The sequence below is a fragment of the Quercus robur genome, chromosome 9, assembly GCF_932294415.1.
Source record: "Quercus robur chromosome 9, dhQueRobu3.1, whole genome shotgun sequence".
NCBI lineage: Eukaryota > Viridiplantae > Streptophyta > Magnoliopsida > Fagales > Fagaceae > Quercus > Quercus robur.
The window spans coordinates 40,682,944-40,708,725 of NC_065542.1; the positions used below are offsets into that span (position 1 = coordinate 40,682,944).

Below are 25,782 nucleotides of genomic sequence, written 5' to 3' on the forward strand. Positions count from 1 at the left end.
TTGTGGCACACAACAATGCTAGCATTTGTATATGCATATCGCAAATTTCTATTATGTTACTTGTGTGTGTGTTCTATTCTTACCCTAAAAAAATGATGAGAAAATTTATATTTGTGTATCAGCTTTGATCTTAAGCATGTATAATATTGTAAATTTCAACTGCTGCAGGGCATGCCAAAGAACATTGTTATTGGCTCTCACGTTTGGGTTGGAGATCCAGAATTAGTTTGGATTGATGGACAAATAATAAATGTAAATGGAGAGGAAGCTGAGATTCAAACTAGTAACGGGAAGACGGTAAGTTGAGTTCATGAGATGTTAAATAATCTTCCCAAGCTAACAGGCATTCAATCTTACGATCGTCTAGTTCAGTTTTCTATGATTGCAATGTTCTTCCAATCTGTTATTCGCTGCGTTCAAGAATTTTTGAGATTTGAATTCCCTTTGCATTTTCAATTTTAGAGTGGTCATTTTCTGTTTTCAAATATTTCCTAAAAAAAAAGGGAACATAGAGTAAAGGAGGAATTAAAAATAGTAGAAAAGCCTCGTCACATTTCCAGTGAATAGGCTGTTCAGGAAAAATTTTCTTGCAAATATCTTCCTGCAATATGTTTATTTTATATGTCAAGAGAGTAGGCTATAGTATATGAGAAGGACCAGGCATGTCCTTATCTTCCTGGAATTGTGTGCTTTAAATTGTTTGCAAATTTCATGACCTTATGTGAAGGATCTTTCCTTGAAATGGCTTTTTAATTGGCATGTGATTGAATAAGAACAATAAACAAGGTCATGACAATGTGGAAATATTATGTAGTACTTATAACTATTTAGAAACATGTCATCGCCTGGTCTAATTTTCTGAAATCCAATTAGTTTAACAATGTTAGAAAGTTAAATTACTCTTTTCGTGCATATAGGACATCTAAAGGTTTTTCTTTCCATTTCTTTTTCTTTTTTTTAGTCGTAATCTGGATGAAGATTATTGGATACTAAGAATCTTGTGGTGTCTGAAACATCTCAGATATCTCATCGATAACCTTTAATCTAGAATTACAATTATTCAGACACTACAAGTCACTCTCTTCTTATAGAGGTAAATAATATTTGAGTTTTCATTTCTTTGAAAGTTTCACAGTTTTCCTTACTATTGAGGTATTTAGTTTGATCAATCCTGTTGTTGAGGGTTTAATAAATATGCTTGTAGCTGCATGATTTCTGACCTTCTAGCTATTTAAGAGTTATTATTATTATTATTATTATATTAATTTTGTGACTAAATTCAAAATTTTGAAACTTAAAGAGTAAGACACATATTTTTGTAACCTTTTCATTTCACAATAAGATTATAAGATTTCATAAGAAGACTGAAATGTGTTAAATTACTGGACTAATCATAAGGGAAATACCGTAACAATTCTATGCCCATGTTATTAGCTGGAAATACATGGACACTTCAAATGTATTCCTTAAATAATAAAGATCTCTATGATCTTAAATTTCTTACAAGACTTAGTGAGCCTAATCTTGTTAGTGAATGGAGAAGTTCTAGTTCATATAGTTTTCTTAGTTTTAATATATTCATTATTCTTCACGATTCTGTTCTTATAGGATTTTTATCATCCAATCCTTATTGTTTTTAGTGTCTTGCAGTAACTAATAAGGCTTTTTTTAAACTTATAGGAGTTTTTGAAAGGAAATATATTTATTTTCATAATTTTACTATTTATTTTTATTTGTTTGCACTACAAAGGGGACTCCTTGTGTTATGTTTTCATCCTGTTACCGTATTTGTGTTTTATTGATTTTGTAAGCTGACTTTTTTCTTTACATCTTGCTTTGATTTCAACCAGGTTGTTGCAAATTTGTCAAAATTACATCCCAAAGATATGGAAAATCCTGAAGGTGGAGTTGATGACATGATTAAGCTAGAAAATTTGCATGAGCCTGGAGTGCTGCATAATTTGGCAACTAGATTTAAGATCAATGAAATTTATGTAAGATTAACTCGGTTTCAGTTTTATTTCTTTTAATGTTCACTATTGTAAGAGAATTATAAAATGCAGATTTGGGTGGCTCTGTTATAATACTTTTGACATAATGGCAGACTTATACTGGAAACATTCTTATTGCTATCAATCCATTCCAAAGACTCTCACACTTGTATGATGCTTCCATGATGAAACGTTACAAAGGAGCGCCATTTGGAGAACTCAGCCCTCATGTTTTTACAATTGCTGATGTTGCGTATAGGTAAACTTTTGTTTATTTTACATTCTACATTGTCTACTTAAAAGATAATGCAGTTTGTCTTCTGAACTGCTTAAATTTGAATCAGGGAAATGATTAATGAGGGGAAAAGCAACTCTATTCTGGTTAGTGGTGAAAGTGGGGCTGGTAAGACAGAAACCACCAAACTGCTTATGCGTTACCTTGCCTATTTAGGTGGCCATACTGCAGCAGAAGGACGGACTGTTGAACGACAAGTTTTAGAAGTAAGCTGGATGATCTAACCCTACCTTATAGTAGCTGAGGTTGAGAATATATATATATATATATATATATATTTGGCATCAAGAGTTAAGTAGATGCCTTTACACATGGCATTCAAAGTCAGAAGTCTGAAAACACATGGGCTGTATGAATAGGACAAACATGCCCATAAAAGCCAAAGACAATATGGTGTAGGTGTATTGAAGATTTTGGTCAATTTGAATCTAAAATATTTTCTGATTGGAATCAATGAAAGAAAGTATGCAAGAGGTATAATTGGTGATAAAATACCGATTGAACCAAAAGTTTAAGCTATTAGAAAATGATGAATTTAATCATTCAACCAATTTTCTACCAATTGGAATTTGATCGATTAGAAACCTTAACCTTAATTGAATAAAGTTAGGAAATCTTTCATTTAAATGGATGTTAAGTTACTTATGATATTAATTCGTGATTCAAGAGTATCTTAGAATGTCTGAAGATGGTGTAGCAGTGAAAAATTTTGTTCTGCTGAGTCTTCCAATATAAATCTTAAGCAAATTCTACATTCAATGTTTGCATTCTATAGTAGAACGCTAAGGGTTTCACTCTATAATATTTGATGACTTGTATTCCTTTGAAAGCTGTAACAATTATAAGCTTATCTTTCTGTGATAATATATATTTTTTATCATGAATACCTCTGGTGTACTAGAGTGGCACTAATTTAATACCTTGTTTTAAAAGATAAAAAGCTTATTCTTTTGTGATCATTACTTAGTTTTGGGTGTGGCTCCAGTAAGTAAAGGTTAAATGTATTCAAAAATTTAGAACCAGACCTATATGGCTACAAATAGCATCTTCAACTGCTAGGACCATATAATACATTCTCAGAATTCCTATTATGACCATATTGTGGGATGAAAGACAACTGCGCAAAATAATTTGCTGGTCGCAAACACTGCATGCCTTTGCAGAAACAGCTACTAGTATGCTTGTGACATTGGACAAAACCAAAACGATGCAACAACAAATTAAACAACAGAAAAATAAAACTTATCAAAAAATAAACAACAAAAAAATAAAGGATAGACAATCTAGGAGTTATCACCAAGTAGGAGAGAACCTTTAGGAATTAGCACCTAGGTTGGTTGGAGTCGGCACCAAACCATTTGGAAGAATTCCAAGATAAATTTTGTTATCAACCAAACTGTTACAATAATATGTGTATAATTGATTAAGAAAACTTAATTCTAAATGACTTGGCAAATCCCAATTCTTGAATTACAAAAATACTCTTGACTCTAGGAAATTAAATAAAAACACTAATAAATGTAATTAGCTTCTAATACCTAAAATAAAATACAATTAACTCCAAAATTAAATAAGAATAAATTAAAATAAATATTTCTTTGTGCTTCCCACATCAGCTTGTACAACAGATTTGTACAGTGCAAGGCATCTGCATGTACTTGAAAATATGATCTGTATGGTGGAGGAGAATAGAGTAGTAAATTAGGCACAAGGATTGAGTAGAAGAAGTCATCTACTTGGAAATCTTTTTAAATAAGATATTCAGCAGCATAAAGGAAAAGGGTTGAACAGGAGTCACTTGAATTCCACAATTTGATTATTCGATCTCAGCTGGTTTGCATTTTTTCTAAGTTTTTGCCATGATTTATCTTGTTCTGGATAGATCACCCACAAAGGCTCTTGAAGTGAAGTTATACACCTTGCTCAAAGGACACAATATTAATGTTTTCTTAATCAACAATATTTGAAGTCAAGTCCTACATGGCTACACCTTTGTCAGCAGAATCAAGGCCTAGTGGCCACAGTACGATTAACGTTCTGGGAGCTTGGACAATGGACATGGCATTATATAACACTATTCTTAGTTCAATCCTGTAAGCTGGACTAGGAGATAAATAAAACTTTTAGAATCTGCCTCAAAAGAATAAAATTATTTAAAAATATGACTTATTCTCAGAAAATTCTTTTGTTGTGTATTGAATTCCTATACCATTTTCAGTCTCTATATCATGAAAAGCAATCTCAAGGCATTCTGGAGCATATTAGAGCAGTTAGCCTATGTTCAAACTATTCATGGACTTTCTTTCTTCATCTATTTAAGATGAAATTTATAATCCAACTTGCAGTGTATAATTTCCTCCTTAATATGCATGTTGAGATCTGAAGTCTTGCGTGGGTTTTCTCTATAAAATAAATTTATGTTTATTGTATCTCTTTTTTAATTAGGTTTTTAATAAATTTTAACTTGGACCTTTCTGAAGCTTTTGTACAAACTAATATGTTGCAGTCAAACCCTGTTCTGGAAGCATTTGGCAATGCAAAAACTGTTAAAAATAACAATTCCAGGTGAGAAATTTATACTAATTTTTAGATTGTGCATGTTTTTATGTGTCAATAGTTATAAATATATATATATATATATATTTTAATATGTCATTGATGAACCTTACTTTACATTTTGACTTATTTGCTGTGACAAAAACACCCTGCTTCTATCTCTCCATACATACATGCGCACGCATATGTACACACACACACTCTTAACACATACACATACACACATGTATGCATAAAGGGATAAAGGGATCCAATGTATTTTGATATATCATAAACTATCCTAAGTTCATATGGACAATTTTAGCAATGAATTTGTTTCTATGAGCATTGTATGGTTTTGACATTGTAGTCTGTATTTGCCAGTTAGGTTGCAGCATATTTCCTAATGGAAATAGGAATAGCAAAAGTATTTAGATTGTGTCTCATTTCCTTTTGTTCACATAAAACATTTCCCATGGTAACACCACATGTTATGACAAGATAAACCATCTCTTGCTTGTTTATATCACATAATATAAGACAACGTGATTTCCATAACATGTTGGCAGTCTGTACCTACTGATGTTCTCTACACAGTCGTTTCGGAAAATTTGTCGAGATTCAATTTGATAAGAAAGGAAGAATATCAGGGGCAGCCATTAGAACTTATCTTCTAGAAAGATCTCGTGTTTGCCAAATTTCAGATCCTGAGCGCAACTATCATTGTTTTTACCTTCTTTGTGCAGCTCCTCCTGAGGTAGGTGTCTTAGCTTATTTTTCTACTATTTTTGTTGTTAAATGACCTATTCCCTCAAAAGCTTAAACTGTTAGTAAATGATGAATTTATCCACTTAACCATAATTCTAACACTCCCCATCACTTGTGGGTCTAAACTCCCCGTTAATAAGTGGGACCTAACATGTGAGATTTTTAACATTTTTAATAGGATGTAGACTGGAGACAGGAATTGAACTTAAAACTAATACCATGTTAAATTACTAATTCTCCCAAAAGCTTAAACTGTTAGGAAATGATCACTTAACCTTAATTCTAACATTTGTTATGCTAAAATACATTTCTGGTCCTTGAAATCATACTTATGTTCAATTTTCATCCTAAGTTAAAAAGTTTCAATTTTGGTCTTGGAAAATTTACAAGTTAGAGTTATTGTCCTTCCATCCATCAACCATTAATGCCACATCAAATTATTACATTACTGCATCATCCCCTCTTCAACTACTTGTGTAGTTCAAGTAAAGTATTAGAAAAGATACAACATAGCTATGATACCATGTGAGAATACAAAGAAGAAAATAGAATAATGTAAAAAGAAAGAGAATGCATGGAATTAGCGTGGTATGGAAGCCCTTGATGGCTAATCGTTATTATCAAACTTTTTGTATTACACTTGTTATACCACCAATTGTCCCCAAAACTTAAACAATTAGGAAATGGTAAATTTAATCATTTAATCATAATTCTAACACTTTCCCTCATGTGTGGGCCTAAACTCCCCCATAATAATTAGGCCCAACATGTGGGGTTTTTAACATTTTAACTCAGGATCTCTTGTTCTGATACCATGTTAAACTATAGCTTATCTCAGAAGTTTAAGTTGTTAGGAAATGATGAATTTTTTAACCGTAATTTTAACAACAACTAATCCATAGTTAGGTATTTATAGTAGACTAAATCTTAGAGTAACTACATATTAGACCAGGGTTACGAGACTTGCAATTTAAGTAGAATTAGGAAATCTTTGCTTGAACTCCAGGTAGGATTGGATAATAGACTTAACCCTTGACTGGGTTTGGGTTTGATATCTTTAACCTCTCCCCCCACCCCCCCCCCCCCCCCTTCTCTCAAACTTAGGGTGTAAGCTTGAAGGCAACTTGAATTTTGGAGAAAAGTAAGACCTTAAGGAAATCATGACTAAATTGGATGTCTAGTGTGCTAGGCTGGACCAAATGAAGTGCAGAGGAAAGGAAAGAATGAAGGCCAGATGTGTGTAATGATTTAGGCTTGAAATACTTTGCTAGAAGTTGATGGAGACGTGTGATCAGAAAGAAAGCCAATAAAGGCTACTAATAAGAGGCATGGTTTGAGTAACTTGGCTTGAAGATGATAAAGACGTCTGACCAAAAAGAAAGCTAATATAGGAGGCTATTGATTTGTGTGGCCTGTAATACTTAACCAAGATGATTGAGGACACTTGATTAAAAGGATTTTCGAAAATTAAGTATATAAGAAAAATGCATGTGCCCATTGAATGTAGCTTGAATCACTAAGACTGCCTTGTTAGAAAATATCAAACACATCTATCCCCAAGCCCATATCAGTCTGGCAGCCCAAACCAAAACAAATCCACCCTTTTTCTTTTCCAACCGGCGAGACCCAAAACCCAGGGATCTCTTTGCCTTCGGTCTCGGCGAGTTCTGAGCAAGGTACTAAAAGCTGCAATGTAGTGGTTGCTGAGCCGAAGCATCCTCAAGCTGATCTTTGTAGCTCTTCGATGCTAGCCCAGTTGATGAAGCCAATGATGCCGATATTGAGTTTCTTGGCTTTGACGGGGCCGATTACTGAGTCCTTCAGCTCCAATGAGGCCGATGAATTAGCAACCACCTCCAATGGTGAATATAACTTGCAGCGAGACATCCGATTGATACTTCAGGAGCATTCTAGCAATATTACCAAGAAATGGGGGAATTCAGAGCAGTGGTTGCTTGAATTGCGAGATGGTAGGAGAGTGGTGGTTCCAATTAAGATTTCTCTGTCACCAGGTGAAGTCATAAAGGTTTTGGAAGAGCAAAATCAATTGGCCTTGGTTCTGTTGAAGTCTTCAAACTCTTTGGAGGTGTCATTAGCTCAGTTTGATGTGGATGAACTACTTATGGAGGATTGGGTTTCAAACACCTCTTTGGAGGCTGTTGAGCTACCTAATGAAGGGGGTTTTGTCGCCTCTAGCTGTGGAACCACTGGCCTTTTCTCTACCCTTGGCCATGGAAGGACAGGAAGTTGTGGGTGTGGAGAGTCCAATGAGGAAAAAATCTTACTCTGAGTGGTTCCAAAGTAGATTCAATGGGTTTGATAACTTCCTGGGCATGTCCTTAAAAGGTTTGGAAAATCAAGCGACCAATTTTTTGTTAGTTGTTAAGGCTGAATTACATCGTAGGGCTGCTTTGGAAGAAAAAGCATGTGACCCGAAGAGTTTTGGGGTGAAAGGTATCAGAGAGTTGAAGGGTCTATCCAGTTCGATTAATTATGGTTCTACTTCAACTAGGCGCAGTGGTATTAATAGGGAGCGGGCTCTCTCTGTGTCTAAATGAATCTGAAAATGCTTTCTTGGAATGTCAGAGGATTGAATGTGGTTGAGAAGAGGCTTCAGATTCGTAATTTGCTACGTACCTGGAGGCCTGATATTGTATGTTTGCAGGAGACTAAACTCGAAAGGATTACTAGAGGAATTGTTCGAAGTATATGGAGTTGTCCATAATTAGATTGGTTGTACCTGGGTTCTGAAGGTGCTTTTGGAGGTATTGTTCAGATGTGGGATCGAAAGGTGGTGGAAAAAGTGGAGGAAGCAGTGCGGCATTTTTCTGTTTCATGCAAATTTAAAAATGTTGGTGATCAATTTGAGTGGGCTTTTATAGGTGTATATGGGCCAAATTTGAACTAGAGGCGTAGGAAAATGTGGGAGGAGCTGACAGGGTTGATTAGTTGGTGGGATTTGCCATGGTGTTTAGGAGGTGACTTCAATATAATCCGCTTCTCATCGGAAAGATTAGGGGCTGCAAATTGTACTTGGGCTATGTATGGATTTTTTGATTTTATCTCTCTCCATGGGCTAATGGATATACCTATGGAAGGGGGCCTTTATACTTGGTCCAATACTTCCTCCGCTTCTAGAATAGATCGGTTTCTTTTCTCTCCACTCTTGGCGGATCACTTCACTCTGTTTTCCCAAAAAAGGCTGTTCGGAATACTTTCAGACCACTTTCCAATTCTGTTGGAGGGGGGGAGTCATCGGAGAGGTAGAACTTCTTTTCGTTTTGAAAATATATGGTTGAGGGTGGAGAATTTTGCTGATAAAGTGAAGGCTTGGTGGGCATCTTATTTGTTCCAAGGAAATCCTAGTTTTATACTAGCTAAGAAGTTGGCAGCTTTGAAGTTGGATCTAAAAAAGTGGAACGAAGCGGAGTTTGGCAATATCACTTTTAAGAAACAGCAACTCTAGAACAAATTGAATGATTTGGATGTTAGAGAGGAGACTCATCCTTTAACAGCTGAGGAAAAGTTAGAACAAGTTAATCTCCGTACCGATATTGAAAAGCTCACTCTTTTAGAAGAGATTAGTTGGAGGCAGAAGTCTAGGGTGCTACACTTAAGGGAGGGGGACGCAAATACCAAATTTTTCCATGGAATGACTAATTTCAATAGAAGAAATAACGGTATTGAGAGCCTTATGGTTGATGGAATCTTGTCTTCTGATCAAGGTATGATTGCTGATTATATTACTCAATTCTTTATGAATTTATACTCTGAGTAGCAAGTTGATCAACCATTTCCAGAAGTCTTGGTATTTCCAAGGATATCCAGTGATAATGCAGATTGGCTAGATAGAACTTTTGAGGAGGAAAATTTTTTTGAGGTCATACCGAATTTTAATGGTGATAAATCACTTGGACCAAATGAGTTTCCAATGGCTTTCTTCCAAGCTTGCTAGGGAATTCTCAAACCTGATCTTATGGCTGTATTTCATTATTTTTTTGCTAAAGGTCAGTTTGAGAAGAGTTTGAATGCAACATTCATCACGCTTATCCCTCAAGCAATTGAAGTCAAGGATTTTCGCCCCATTAGTCTTGTTGGGGGTTTTATAAAATCATTGCTAAGGTCTTAGCCACCAGACTTCGCACGGTCATAGAAGATATAATTTCAGCTTCACAGAATGCTTTTGTGAGGAATAGGTAGATTCTTGACCCTGTATTTATTGCCAATGAATGTCTTGATAGTAGATTGAAAACTGGTTTGCCAGCGTTACTTTGCAAATTAGATGTTGAGAAGGCTTTTGATCATGTAAACTGGGGATTTCTTATGTAGTTACTAGAACGGGGTGAGTTCTCTGCTTAATGGTGGTGGTGGATTTTCTTTTGTATATCTATGGTTCGCTTCTCTATTTTGATAAATGGCTCTCCCTGTGAGTTTTTTTAGAGTTCCAGGGGGTTGAGAGAAGGTGACCCATTGTCCCCTTTGCTGTTTGTCTTGGTTATAGAAGCCCTTGGGAAAATGTTGGATAAAGCTGACCATGATGGTCACATGTCAGGCTTTGGTGTGGGTCATTTAGAGGGAAGATCTTTGGCGGTGTCTCATCTCTTTGCGGATGACACTTTAATTTTTTGTGATGCTGATTTGGATCAGGTTTTGTTTCTCCATTTGATCCTCATTTGGTTTAAGGTGGTCTCTGGTCTAAAGATAAATTTGGGCAAGTCAGAGCTGGTTCTTGTTGGTATGGTGCATAATTTTGACTTATTGTTGAATGTCCTTAGCTGTAAACAAGGTACTCTTCCAATGAAATATTTGAGTCTTCCTTTGAGATCTAAATTCAAGGATAAGACAATATGGAATCCAATTCTGGAGAAGATAGAACAGAGATTAGCAGGATGGAAACGTTTGTACTTATCCAAGGGAGGTAGAGTCACTTTTTAATAAAGCTTTGCTTGGGAAGTGGCTATGAAGATTTGGGATGGAGAGGGCTGCCCTTTGGAGGCAAGTGATAGAGGTGAAATATGGCTGTGAATGGGGTGGCTGGTGTACTAGGCCTGTTAATGGTCCATATGGTGTTGGCTTGTGGAAAAATATTAGTCGGGGATGGCCTTCTTTTTCTTGCCACATTCTATATGATATTGGGTATGGGTCTAGGGTGAAATTTTGGCAAGACCATTGGTGTGATGAGACATCTCTTGCAGTCAGCTATCCTAAATTGTTTAGATTTTGTTGAGACAAGGAGGTTAGTGTGGTTGAGCTTATGAAGTTTGATAATGGATTCCTGTTTTGGGATGTAAGTTTCTTTAGGGATGTGCATGCTCGGGAATTAGAGACACTGGCCGGTTTCATGGATACCATATATGGTGCTTCGGTGAAAGGGTTTGGTAAGGATAGGATGTGCTAGAAACCTAATAGAGAGAAGGGCTTCATGGTTAAGGATTATTATAGTCTCTTAGTGGGCTCTAATGACTATTGCTTTCCTTGGAAAAGTATTTGGAAACTGAAGATTCCTTCTCGAGTAGCTTTCTTTGTTTGGATTGTTGCTTTAGGGAAGTGCTTAACGATTGACAATTTATGAAAAATGAAGGTTTGGATATTGGATTGGTGCTGAATGTGCAAGTGTGATGGTGAATTGGTTGATCATCTTTTTCTTCATTGTCCGGTTGCAATGGATCTATGGGCTATGGTGTTCAGTTTGTTTGGAGTGAGCTGGGTTATGTCGCAATCTGTAGTGGGGCTTCTAGCATGCTGGCAAGGCAAATTTGGTCGTTATTGAAATGAGTATATATGGTTGATTGTTCCCCTTTGCTTATTGTGGTGTCTTTGGAGGGAGAGAAATAGTTGGTACTTTGAAGATAAGGAGAGATCTATATCAGACTTGAAGCTATTTTTCTTTAGAACTTTAATGGATTGGTTGGCTACTTTGCGGAACCAATCATTTTTATCTTTTCTTGATTTCCTAGATTCTTGTAATTTTTGTTCTTGATTGTTTGACCCCTTGTACACTCCCTGTGTACTAGGGTGTTCCCCTTTTTGATATCAATAAACTTATTACTTAAAAAAAAAATGGTAGGGAGTAGATTGGGGTGACCTGTAGAGTGACTAGCAGCAACAGTGAGAGAAGGATCTTGAATTTTGCTATTGGAGATATGGATTATTGAAGGTCACAAAAGTTTGGCTTTGATAATTAATGGAGATAGGGGTCTAGGTCTAGTACCATATTAGAAAAGATAAAACATATGTTTGACGCCGAAAATGAAATAATGTAGAGAGTGAAAGCGGAAGCAAGATAAAGAAAGAGAACGCACAAAGTTAATGTGGTTTAGCTTGACGGCCTAGTTTATAGCAGAAAGCCCTTGATGGCTACATCTTTACCATCAAGCTATGTGTATTACTCTGAACCCATAGTAGGATATTTATAGTAGGCTAAATCCATTAAACCTAGGTTACAAAACTTGCACTCCAAGTAGAATTAGGATTTCTTTGCTTGCACTCCAGGTAAAATTAGGCAAAAAACTTGGTCCTTGACTTGGATTGGGCATATAATTGACATCAAGGCTGATGGATGGAAAGACAATACTGCTACCTTTTAAAATATTTTGGGAATGAAATTGAAATTTTTAAATGTGTGGGATGAAAATTGAACCTCGGCCTACTTTTAAGGACCAAAATTGGATTCAGCCTTTGTCATTTTCTCTGCTCCCTTGATTAAGATTTCATAAAAGTTAAATCATTTGAGTTAATAGATTCTAATTCTTACCAGGAGAAAGAGAGATACAAGTTGGGAAACCCTAAATCACTTCACTATCTTAATCAATCAAATTGCTATGAACTGGTTGGTGTAAGTGATGCTCATGATTATCTCACCACTAAGAGAGCCATGGATATTGTTGGAATAAGTCAAAAAGAGCAGGTAGTGCTTTTGCTGTGGATCTAATCAATTGTTATCTGCATATGTTAAACGTATAAATGCAGTAAAACCAGGAATAACATCTCTTTTTCTCAGGATGCAATTTTCAGAGTTGTGGCAGCAATTCTTCATCTTGGCAACATTGATTTTGCTAAGGGGGAAGAAAGTGATTCATCAATTTTAAAAGATGAAGAATCCAAATTCCGTCTTAAAATGACTGCAGATCTTCTCATGTGTGACTGAAGTTTTCCTATTATCATCGTACAATATTTCTTTCTCTTTTGCATGTGATTTATTTGTTGATCTTGTACTTTTCTTAGGTGTGATCCTCATGCATTGGAAGATACATTGTGTAAGCGTGTAATGATTACCCCAGAAGAAATTATAAAGAGAAGTCTTGATCCTCATGGTGCAGCAGTTAGTCGGGATGGTTTAGCAAAGACAATATATTCTCGCTTGTTTGATTGGTAAGATGCTGGCTTTGGATCATAGTTTTCAGGTTATGTAATACCTGGATACTCTCTTATATCTGTGAAGAAGACTCATTTACTGGTGCATGAATTTTATGGCTTCCAGGTTGGTGGATAAAATCAATCTCTCAATTGGGCAAGATCCATCCTCAAAATGTCTGATAGGGATCCTTGACATTTATGGTTTTGAAAGCTTTAAAACTAATAGGTGATCATTGATTAACTAGTTACATTACTGCATATTTGTGTCTATGAGAGTACATTTGCATAGAAGATCAGTTAATTCAATTGCTCCTGAGCTTACACTTCTCGCCTACCAAAGGGTGGTTTGGATTACTGACTTCCTGAATTGACGTTGTTTGGAGTGCCCACAGAGGCCACTGGAATTGGTGATTGGTACATTGATTAATGAATTACAAATGAAAATCGGACATTTGAATGGCATAGATAAAATCACTTACAGATCTTGAGCTTGGAATCTAAAGAAAACATTATCCTGATTTAACTTTTTATATTCATTTTTGACAGTTTTGAGCAGTTTTGCATCAATTTTACAAATGAAAAGCTGCAACAACATTCCAACCAGGTATGAGGTTAGTCATATTTGACAACTTTACAGTTTACTGATTTTCCTCAACATACAATCTAAATATGATGATGTCTTTCAGCATGTGTTCAAGATGGAGCAAGAGGAATACACAAAGGAGGAAATTGATTGGAGCTACATAGAATTTGTTGATAATCAAGATGTCTTAGATCTTATCGAAAAGGTTTCCTTACCCTTTTTCTTGTAGTTTGATAGCTATCTACTCATTTAGGCAATTATCTAAAGTTATCTTAATTAATTGTATTGAACACCCCAAGACAAGGAAAATGCCTATGTGCATGAGCACGAATTCTATAGAGGCTATGACTGCCCAACTTAAAATTACTCAAGGGGAACTTGCTCTAATGTGGCATTCTGCCATGTAGGAGTGCAGTGCTAATACCACTTGGCTGCCATGGAGACCAAAAATTTATTGTGTTCAAAATAAAAAGTACAAATTTATACTTATATTTTGTTACCATTTGTAACAAAAATAGGTATTTTATAATCACACAATAATCCTGATTCACTTTTCCACTTCATCCACCTTTCTTTTATCCTATGATTCTATTTCTTTTCAATCTCTCCATTTTTATGAATTATTGATCCAAGATATCCAAAACTCACGTTCTTTGGTATCTCTTGACTATTAAGTCTTATAGGCCCATCATCTTTATTTCTACTTTTACTAAACTTACATTTCATTTACTCTATTTTAGTCTGACTTAACTGAAAACCTTTAGATTCTAAAGCACCTGCCAAATTTTATAACTTGACATTAGTTCCACACCTAGTTTCATCCACTAAAACTATATCATCTGCAAAAAGTGTAGACCAAGTGACTTCCTCTTGAATTTATTAGTGAGCTCATCTATTACTAGTGCAAAGAGATATGGGCTTAATTTTGATCATTGACGCAAACCTATATTGATAGGGAACTCACTTTCAATGCCTCCCCTTGCTTTCAGTCACACTAGTTCATGCATATCCTTAGAGTCCAGTTGCATTAGCTTTTAGAAAATGTGCATTTTGAAAAAAAAAAGGCAATTTTAAAAGTTGCATTTTGAAGATGTGTTTTTTTTTTTTTTTTTAAACACAATTAAGGGTTGGCAAAATCTTTGAAAAGTGCTGCTATGAAAGTGTGAAAATTTAATTTTCTAGCTATCTTAAAAAAGCCTTCAATGAGCTGCAATTTAAAAAGCACTATTGCCCTAGTTTTAAAGAGAGTTTTTTTTTTTTTTTTTTTTTTTTTTTTTTTTTTTTCTGAAAAATGCAAGGCCAAATTCTTTTTCTTTTTTGCATTTTCATTTAAAATATCTCTCTCTCTCTCTCTGTTTTTTCTTCATAAAAGTGCAAAATGGATCTTTAATTAATATATTTTAGAGGAACTTTTTTACTGTCTGTAATGAAGAAAACAAATGAAATCAGAGTCTGTTACTTGTAGTATAATATAATGGGGAATAGAGAGTCTCATCATGTCTTTCCAATGTCATATCCAACGGAAACATTGAGGCAACAATTAAATAAAAAACTTAACATAGATCCTATTTATCATCATATCTTATTATAGTTTATTTCCAGGTTGTTCATTTAGCAGTTCAGATATGAGTATTTGATTTTCTGAATTAGCTATCATTCACCTATCTTTAATGCATAGCCTTTTTGCAGAAACCAGGTGGCATCATTGCTTTGCTGGATGAAGCTTGGTATGTTAAACATTTTTTTTTATTCTTGCTTTGCTATAGTACGTTTGAATGTGTATATTAGGCCAATCAATGGCATTTGTTCAATATCACGATCAATCAGATGCTGTAGCTATCTGATCCATAAATTAACTTCTTTGTCTAGTTTTGAGCACCATATAAAGACAGTCTATAATTTTGAAATTCAGCAAGCAAGGTAGTCATGAGGAGGACACAATAATCCAACATCAAGCTTGGTGGAAATGCATCCCATGAATTTGATAATATCAAGTTTTAAGGCAGTCTATGTGCTCTTTATTTGGAGGGCTTAATTTTATTTTTATAAATTTCTTATTTGTTTAATATTTCTGTTTACAGTATGTTTCCAAAGTCAAATCATGAAACCTTTTCACAAAAGCTTTACCAGGCATTCAAAGATCATAGACGCTTCATCAAGCCAAAACTGACGCGCTCAGATTTTACCATTGTTCATTATGCAGGAGAGGTAAGTTTGATTATCTATTCTGCTGTTTTATTTAATTTTTTGTGTGTGGGCTGCTGTTGAAGTATCTTCACTTTATGAACTTCTTTTCAGGTTCAGTATCAGTCGGATCAATTTTTAGACAAAAACAAAGACTATGTTGTTGCTGAACATCAAAATTTGTTGAGTTCTTCCAGTTGTTCGTTTGTAGCAGGCCTTTTCCCTTCTCTTTCTGATGAGGGAGCCAAATCATCCAAGTTCTCATCCATTGGTTCTCGTTTTAAGGTATCGTCTTTTCTATCATCTTCTTTACAACTCTAGTGATTTTACCTCAAGTGAGTTACAGTAATTGGAAGGAAAACTATTTTTCAAGTTCTGCAATATATTATCAACAACTCATGTTCTGATCTAATTGGTGCAGCTACAGTTGCAACAGTTGATGGATACACTAAATTCCACAGAGCCCCACTACATTAGATGTGTGAAGCCAAATAATTTTTTAAAACCTGCAATATTTGAGAATATCAATGTCTTGCAACAACTACGTTCGGGTGTAAGTAAAATCTGGAGTTGTGTTGTGCTATTATTTATTAATGTTTGTGCATGTTATACTCATTTTTATGTGTGTAGGGTGTTCTAGAAGCGGTCAGAATCAAATGCGCTGGATACCCTATTCACAGGACCTTTGATGATTTTCTAAATCGATTTGGTAGCCTTGCACCAGAGGTTTTTGAAGGGAAGTAAGTATCACCTTAGCTCTAAACTAAATAAAAATTCTGTCATTATATTTTTTCTTCACTGGCCTATCTGCAAGTTCTTTCTTGTCTTTTTCTTCAACAAATAAAATTACTTATAAAAACAAAATTCAAGTTCTTTCTCATGTTTGCTGATCTTACATTGTAAAATTATCTTTTCTGAAACTATGCATTTGTTAGCAGCTATGAAGAAGAGGTAGCATGCAAAAAGATTCTGGAGAAGATGGGGCTTACAGATTATCAGGTAATACCAGAACCCTTTACGGGTTGAAGAAAGACTTGCTGTCTGGTAACCCATAAAATTAAAATCATAATACTTTGAGTGCTCTGGATATACTTACGGCCAAACTTGGTGGACACTTGTGGTTTTTTAATTTCAAGGGAACTTCAAATTTACTATTGATGTATTATTCAACTAGCTATAAATTGCACATAATCTTATTAACTGATATATTGGTTTACATCCTTTGTGCAAGATGTCATTGTATAGGCAATTGACCCATAAATGGTTTTCCAGATAGGTAAAACAAAGGTTTTCCTAAGAGCTGGTCAGATGGCCGAGTTAGATGCACGGAGAGCAAGCATACTTGGCATCTCAGCCAAGGTCATCCAAAAACATATTAGAACCCATATTACTCGTAAAATGTTTGTTAAAAAGCGGAAGGCTTCTATTCATATACAATCCTTTTGGAGAGGTAAGTCCATCAAATGCCCATTTCTTGGAAATTTACTTGTTAAATTAACAATTAATGATTGTCCTAAAAGCTTAAGTTATTGAGATATAGTAAATTTAATCATTTAACCACATATTTCTAACACTTCCCCTCACATGTGGGCTCAAACTCCCTTTTAATAGGTGAGGCCCAACAGGTAGGATTTTAAATAGAAGATAGAGTGATGGAGATAATGATCGAACTTAGGACCTCCTGCTCTGATACCATGTTAAATTACCGATTGTCCTAAAAACTTAAGCTATTGGGATATGGTAAATTTAATCATTTAATCTCATACTTCTAATAGTACCATCATGTTTAGAATGCATTATTTATAGGGTCATGTTAACAGGTGTCCTTAGGGTAATTGTTAATAAACCATTTTAGGAAAATTTTGATATTACTTTTATGGGAAATATAAAAAGTTATAAAAAGTTTCTAAAAATTTATTCTAAATCAATGCCTTAGGGCATCTGTTAACTTTTTCCTTGTTTATATACCTGGAACTTATTGGCTGATGCTTGTACCATATGACTATGGATCATCATTTTATGCAGTTTTTCTATTGGCTGCATATAGATTTTCTATCTTATTGTTATAATTTACAGGGGAACTGGCTCGCAAATTATATAAGCTCATGAAAAGAGAGATAGCTACTGTCATAATTCAGAGAGATTTGCGTAGACACCTGACTAGAAAAGCCTACATCAGAATTAAATTATCTACAGTGGTCTTGCAGACAGGTTTACGGTCAATGGTTGCTCGTATTGAATTTAGATACAGAGAGCGCACAAAGGCTGCAATTGTCATTCAGGTATTATACATTGTTGTTTTGTAATGCATAGTATAAATAGTTTGTTGCTTTTCATGTTCTCAAGGAATGATAAAAACATTTGCAGGCCAATTGGCGCTGCCATAGAGCTTTCTCAGACTATAAGAAGCTTAAGAAAGCATCAATCATTTTGCAGTTCAGATGGAAAGTAAGAATTGCCAACAGAGAACTTAGTAAACAAAAGATGGTAAATATCACCATTCTTCTATCGTTCTGTTCTTAAAATATTAAGTAATTCTTTTTCAAAGTTCAACATCCTTCTAAACTTTGAGTACACTGCAACTTTTGCATACCGTTTCATTGTAGCTAATGCCTTTTCTACCTTCTATACTGGTACCTAATCTTGTTTCTAATACTGAGCTGTCTCCCTTTCCAGGATTATATGCGTCAATTAACATTATGAGGGCTATCTGTTTCTTCTCCCTGTAAACACATGATAATGAAAATAAACTATGATAGTAGAACCCATTCAATAGTGTTCCATTTCAATGCATTCAAAATATCTTTATGAACCTTCCATCCTCTCTCTCTCTCTCTTTATGTGTGTGTCCAGATGTCCATGTCTATTATTGGTACTTGAAAATGTTAATAGTTCAGAGAAATTCAAATATTTTCACCTCTAGCTTCTCACTTTTTAGTAATTATGATTTTTTATTTATTCTTTTATACATGGTTAACTTCTCTCAGAGAATTGTATTAAGGACTAAGAACATGACATAATTGTGTTAGTATTGAAACTGAGTGGTGCAAATCCTGCTATTATATCTACTACAAAATCAGAAACACAATTCTAAGTCAATGAAAAAACTACATTGCTTGTCAATGAATGTAAATTATCATGTTGTCCAGGAAGCAATCAAAGCGGCTTCCCCAGTAATCAGAGAACCCTCACATTCTGACATAGATGCTGAAAAGATTGAGACTCTCACCATGGAAGTGGAAAATTTGAAGGTAATACTTATTAAGCCTATATTTCTTCAAATGTTTCAGGCTCCCAGAATTCTCCATTTTCCTTTTGTTTTCCCTCCATGACAAGAAAATGTTACATCGATTTTTATATTTTGCATCTTTGGCATCTGACAATGTTAATGCTATGACCCAAAAGATGTTCACGCTGATATAATAAGTTTTTTTTTTTTTTTTTTTCCTTATGAAGAGTAAGGCTAGAGATCATTTTAAAGTTATCAGCCAATATATCTAAAGGCAGTCCCATAATTTTACAAGTGTTAATAGAATATGTAAATGGAGAAGCCAACCACTCTAGAGTTTTTCTCTCACAATCTTTTCACATTCTCTCCCTGGTCATCAACACAACATGGTTCAAACATTGTTTGTCTATGAGGTCTAAGGTTCAAGTCTTGGTGACTCCCTTTCCAGTAATTTCTTTATTTCTGCACGTGCAGTGTCTGCAACTGGGTATACGATATAAGCGGGGCCTACACATGAGGGGAAAGTTAATAGCAGTGTGTATGTGAGGTTGATATACACTGTTATCCCAACAGTTTTAACTTTTAATTGAATCCCCTAACACCCTCAGCAATTGGATTCCCCCCCCCCCCCCCCCCCCACCATAAATCTTGTTAGTTTTGGTTTAAGACAACTCAATTCACAAAAAAATTTAGAGTATATCTCAGTTACGGCTTGCAGATTAGCAAATATTGCCAATCTGAGATCAAACTGGAGCTGAATGAATTTGTTCATGACTTGAGTTCAAGTGTTTTACATTTTGACATGGCCAAACTTCAGCTATTAAATAGTTGGTTTGGCTCAGCTGAACTTGTTTGCACCTGAGTTAGAGGTTTGAGTATCTAGCTTTTCTTTTTTTCACGATCTAAGTTACTCCTATATCAGTGTTGTCTGCATATTATTTTTAAAGTCACTGCAGGATTGATGGTTTCATGTGACCCAAAGTAAAAAACTGCCCTTAGCCCCACCATATGATGTGGGTCATCAACTTGTGAACTTGTGTGCCTCTAGTTGGCTCATGTTTCCATAAAATATCCATCCTCTTCTTTTCTTCCTGATCATGCCATGTCACTTGACCTCTCCTCATCTTACATACTCTCTTCAAGTTATCAAGACTGGATTGATGTACGGTTTCTTTCTACATCAACTTGCTATGCATCCATTTTCATGTTCTTAATAACATCATTCTTCTACACACTACATCAACAGTGAGGGTTTGTTGATTTTATATCCACTACATTGATCATCTTCCAATTGGAAGCACATGTACAATGTACCTCATCCATGAAACATAACAAAGAACATTACTATTGATAGAAGAAGTTGGGGAAGAATGTGTCCTTGTTTAACTTGTTTTGTTTGTTGGCGCATCTTGTTGATACTAATGTTCAGATTTTCTGGTCTAGGCATTCAGACTTCCTTTGTTAATCAAACTTTTATGTGGCTTTACATTACACAGGCCTTGCTGTGGGCAGAAAAACAAAGAGCTGATGAGTGTGAAAGGAAATATGCAGAAGCCCAGATAACAAATGAAGAAAGACGTAAAAAATTAGAAGAAACTGAAAGATTAGTTCATCAACTTCAGGACTCCTTCAACAGGTAGTATTAGTATGATGCTCCATAAGAAAGATATCTTCTCACAGTTCTTGATTAGCAAATTGTTTTATGGAAAATGTTCGGTGTAGAATTTGAAATGGTGCTTCCTCAAGAGAATTAAATCAAATCTAGCAATAAGTTAGGTCAACCATGCTTGCATATGACCAAATTCATTGCTAAATTTTGTGGAAGCAATTCTTACTACATAACTGTGCTTCTAAAAAGATAGTTTGGCAGGTGCATATTTTCTCCTTTTTTTTCTTGGTGGGGAGGGGGTGGCTAGGGAGAAAGAGGCATTGGAGGCCAGTCGGGCCAACTGACTACATAATTGGGAGGTAGCTCTCTCTCCTCCCTTCAGTCCTCCCAGGGAAGATGAAATCCAATTAAAGCCTACTGGTTTTATGAGTGAATGTTATGTTAAAGAAACTGTCATAATAATGTGGTGAGAGCTGAAATATGGTGTAGAAAGAATGGTTTAGAAGAAATTTCCAGGAATAAAACAAGATTACTGCCAGTAGAAGAAAATAGGATTGAAATTAAAACACTAAAATATCGATCTCCAGGCTCAATGGGCTCAAAGAGTCAAAACATATTTAAATCTGAAATTTTATAGATTATATAAAGAAAAGGCAGCCTACAATGACTCAAAAAGGGTATATTATAACCTTTAGCAACCCTTTTTTTTGGTAGAACCTTTAGGAACCCTAGGATCCTATCCCTTCATCTTTCACATAGAAATTAAATCCTAAACATCTAACTTCATTAAAAGTCACGTGCTAGTCACATGACCTCTTAAAATACTAAAGACATAATAATTAACTTAAACATTAGTAACATAGACAAGAGCTTTGTGATTCATTGACATTGCTTAGTTCTTCCCATGTGTAGAACCTAGATTCAAATGTCCTCTCCCCACTTCCAAGCCACAAAAAAAAAAAAAAAAAAAAAAAACATAGAGAAATAAAATACAATGTACTAATGTCCCTTTTCATTTTGTCCTTTGGGCTTAAATTCTCCTACGTCACAAATTTATTGAAGATCTTGAAAATTTCAGTCCTTGGGAGATTAACAAGTGGGAAGTTAACCACTTGGAAGATCTTGAAAATTTCTTCTTGCTGTATCTGTTATTTTTTCAAGTATATATTGTTCATAATCGTGAACATGACGTACTTTTTATTCACTAAAACTTTTGTTACCTATAAAAAAAAGGGTGTTCATGCAGAACAATGAATGCTCTGATAACTAAATGGATGCCACACTATTTTCCAAAAGGGATTTTTCTGGAAATGAAATAGGGAAAATAGAATAAAACTAGGAATAAGCTTGTAGTATTGCTTGGAATCAGCACCAAGTGAGGATAGAGAACTAATCAGCACCAAACCATTGGCATAATAGCAAAAAAGTTTTTATTCATTCATTGTCAACTTGTCTCTGTTGAAGTATATATTGCACTTATATAAACTATTATGATTAAACTCTAATCCTAATTGACTTGGACCAAAGACAAATTATTGTATCAGGAAAATAAACTTGACTCAAGGATATTAAATAAAATACTAATAACCTATTAGCATAGCTAATTAGACCTAAAATAAAATCCAATGGACAGAAAAAATATAATCAATATCTAAAATTTAAATACAAATTAATCAAAATAAAATTGTTTACGTACTCCCCACATTGGCATAGTACTTGACCTTATGGCAATCATTTTCCTCGTCTACTTTTTCTTTACTTTTGATGCTGGTCTTCTGAGTGGCAAATGAATGAAGTAAATGATGGTACATTTTAGTTTGATGACAGGGAAACATATTATTTGTGTCTAGATCTAAGAGCTTGCTACCTACTTAAGTGTGAAATACAAGGAAATTTTCCAAGAGATGAATGAGGAATGCAAAAGATACTTGAAGCATTAAAAGAAATATTAAAGTGTTTTAAATTATTTAAGTCAAGATCTTAGGAATTTGAAATAGAAAGAAATTTAGGAGAGATTGAAGAGGAATGCAATAGACATTTGAAAAAAAATAATTAAAAAGTTTACTTATAAAAAAACAAACATTAACAAAAAGAAAGAATTTTAATTTTTAATAATTTTAAAATTGTATTGAAGAAAAGAAGCTACCTTATGCATACAGGATGTATATGTAATATAACAAAAAGAATAGGAGTTACATTTAGAAAGAAAGAAAGTCAATGAAATCTAAAATGTTGTAAAAATAAAACACAAGGCCACTCAAACGTCCTAACAAGAGATTACTTAATTTGGACACCCAATACTTCTATGCCTTCAAAAGTACAATGATTCATCTCTCTCCACAGTATCCAAATAAATTTCAAACAAATGTGGAGTGTTTACCAAACCAATTAACACTTAGCAAGTCGACAACACTCTTCGGAATCACCAAATGGACACCAAACATAGAGAAGACAAAAGGCTGTAGATAATGTGCATCATCACAATGCAACAACAGGTCGCTCACAGTATCCCCACTTCTCCTACATATAAGGCACCAATTGACCATGTTATAGCCTCATCTTCATAAGATTATCATTTGTATGATCTTTTCTAATGGTTTTGTCCATACAAATAATGCAATCCTTTTTGTTGCTTTAGCACACCGAATGCTCTTTCAAGGGAAAAACACAACAGTTGAGACTTGCAAAACCTCATAGTATGGGTGAACATTAAATCTCCCATTGCCATTCAGACTCAACCTCAATCTTTTAGGGCCCACTCCACTTGGCATGTTGGAATACAAAATCTCAATCAATGGACCCACTGACTCTAACTACCAATCATTGACATGTCTACTAAGTCTGATATTCCATACACGCATCCTCCTGTGACCCTCTAGGTTGGATCAACTGAAGCATCTTTGTCAGCTGGAGTTGCAAACAACTTTTGGTATGCTATCTTTAAAGTTTGACTGCCACACCATTTGTCATGCCAAAATCTCATGTGGTTGCCATCTCCAACCTCAAATCTACATGGTCCGCAAATCTCTCCCAACTTTCCTAAAGAATTTAAATGCAATAATGAATTAAAACATTAAAGAGAGAGAGGGGGGCTGGGCAAATAAGGAAATAAGCATGTTCCTGATGCAAACATCTCTTCTACATCATTTATGTATTTGCATTTTTTACAAGTTATGACAACTTTTGTAACCTTTCACAGGTCATTTGACTAATACTAAATCTAATTTAGTGTGTCTCAGGATGACAAATTCTATGTCAAATCAAGTCTCAGAGCTGAAAATGATATTGTCTACATCAAATTTGAGTTCAATTTCTGGAAACTTTACTGGAGAGGATCAGATTGAATTCATTTCAAGTGACTCAGATTCATCATCATCTAGCTCTGATTTCACTTTTCCAGCTCCAGCTCCAACTTCGCCAACCTTTCCTTCTGTCAAGCCAAGTCCATTCCAGCTGATAATTCAGGATATTTCAGCAGCAGAATTATCAGGTCATTTCTAGTTTCTTAGTGCAATTTGATTTGCCCATTATACATATTATTTCAGCAAATACTTTTCATTATCTTAATTGTGCAGCAATTAAACTAAGTTATTGAAAGGAGTGAACCAAACACAAAGATTCTTGTGCATATATATTTTTGATAGGGTGATTTCTTAGCATAGAATAAACCTTCTTTATGACCACGATTCATTTTCATATACTGTCATATTTAACAACAAAACTTCCTGTTTAATTTTAGAATTCTTAATTTCTCCCTTGTTACTCCTGGAAACTAAGGTATTGAAAGGAGTGAACCAAAACCAAAGATTCTTGTGCATATATATTTTTGATAGGGTGATTTCTTAGCATAGAATAAATCTTCTTTATGACCGCGATTCATTTTCATATACTGTCATATTTAACAACAAAAATTCCTGTTTAATTTTAGAATTCTTAATTTCTCCCTTGTTACTCCTGGAAGCAAAGTAATGGGGAGGCCTGTATTTTCTGTACTGCAACCATACACATGATGGACCAGCTTGTTGACTACTGGGTTTATTGCAAACGAGAAAGTACTGACTTTGTCTGAAAGTTATCACTTATTGGAGCAAAATTCCCTTTGAAATACTTTCCCTCACGTCTCCTCCTCTGATGCTACCCTCACATCTCAATTTCTCCTTGCTTCTTAAATGACATTATTATGTTCTACATTTATTTGCTACTTTCGTAAAAACAGGATGTTCCCATGTAACCACATGACATTTCTTTCTCTTGGATTGTTGCACTGTGCAGGATTTGAAAGTGAGAGGGCATTTGATGATTTCTTCTGATGGAACTTCTTTCTAATCAATCTAGCTTAGGTATTAGTTCCATAGAATGTGGACCTTTTGGAATTCTAGAATAGGCATACAATTTAAAGAAGATCGTAGATGGACATAGAAGTTTCTCTAGGATGCTTTAGAACCAATTAGTCAGGTAATCTTAACAAAATCATCTTTGTAATTGTAGATTAATAATGCTAGTACACTGACATTCATTCTAATTTTACCTCACTCTAACAACGGTCCAAAAGTGCAACAAAAAAAAAATGTACATTAAACACTCAAAGCTATAGCATAGTTTATTCTTTGCTGCTTTTGTTTTTACTTTTTTTGGTGATCAAATATGAAATTGTGAGGGGATCTGCATGGTGCTCTTCATCAACTCAATAGATCATTTATAGATGTAGAGGCCTCAAAATCAACTGTAGAGAAACAGCAGGAGAACTATCACCTTCTAATCTATGTACGGCAAAGCAACAAGGCTTCACAAGAGGACATCGGTCTTATTGCAATATGTGCTACATTGGAGATAAACTCAAGCAATCATCGTGTACCGGGAAGATTACGAGTGACACCAAATTTATATGTAAAATTCTCTATTCATTTCTATTGGGCCCTTTTTTCAATTTTTTCCATTTTGGAAGAACTTTTAAAGTTGATATTTTTATTTTTGGTTACTATACTGTGGATGAAGGGGATATTAACCATTTTGGGCTTCTTTCATTAGCTCTGGACAGTATAGTTACCGAGAGCTACCTTACTGTGTGTCACAGGCCAGAATTCCACCCAAAATTTTCTGCCTTGTGATGACATTAACACAATGATTTGGAGATTATAAAAGAAATGTAAAGGAAGGGGGATTTTTTTTTTTGGGGGGGGGGGGGGGTGGTGTGGAGGAATAGAAAGAAATTAAATATTTGTCTCTTGTTTG

The 25,782-nt window shown here is 34.9% G+C and overlaps 1 protein-coding gene across 1 annotated transcript; it reads left to right on the plus strand.

Annotated features, from left to right (window-relative positions):
• Nucleotides 1-25,477, plus strand: LOC126698362 (myosin-9). Its single transcript, XM_050395531.1, has 25 exons — nucleotides 1-297; nucleotides 1,851-1,994; nucleotides 2,105-2,250; nucleotides 2,336-2,492; nucleotides 4,793-4,851; nucleotides 5,419-5,578; nucleotides 12,347-12,496; nucleotides 12,590-12,726; nucleotides 12,814-12,960; nucleotides 13,070-13,171; nucleotides 13,492-13,549; nucleotides 13,632-13,733; nucleotides 15,218-15,255; nucleotides 15,610-15,736; nucleotides 15,827-15,997; nucleotides 16,134-16,265; nucleotides 16,343-16,452; nucleotides 16,648-16,711; nucleotides 16,985-17,162; nucleotides 17,789-17,994; nucleotides 18,080-18,199; nucleotides 18,862-18,963; nucleotides 20,438-20,577; nucleotides 23,790-24,040; nucleotides 24,823-25,477. Exons 1-25 carry the CDS (start codon nucleotides 172-174, stop codon nucleotides 24,858-24,860), a joined length of 3,165 nt encoding a protein of 1,054 aa, XP_050251488.1. The 5' UTR covers nucleotides 1-171; the 3' UTR covers nucleotides 24,861-25,477.
• Nucleotides 25,478-25,782: the final 305 nt, after the last annotated feature.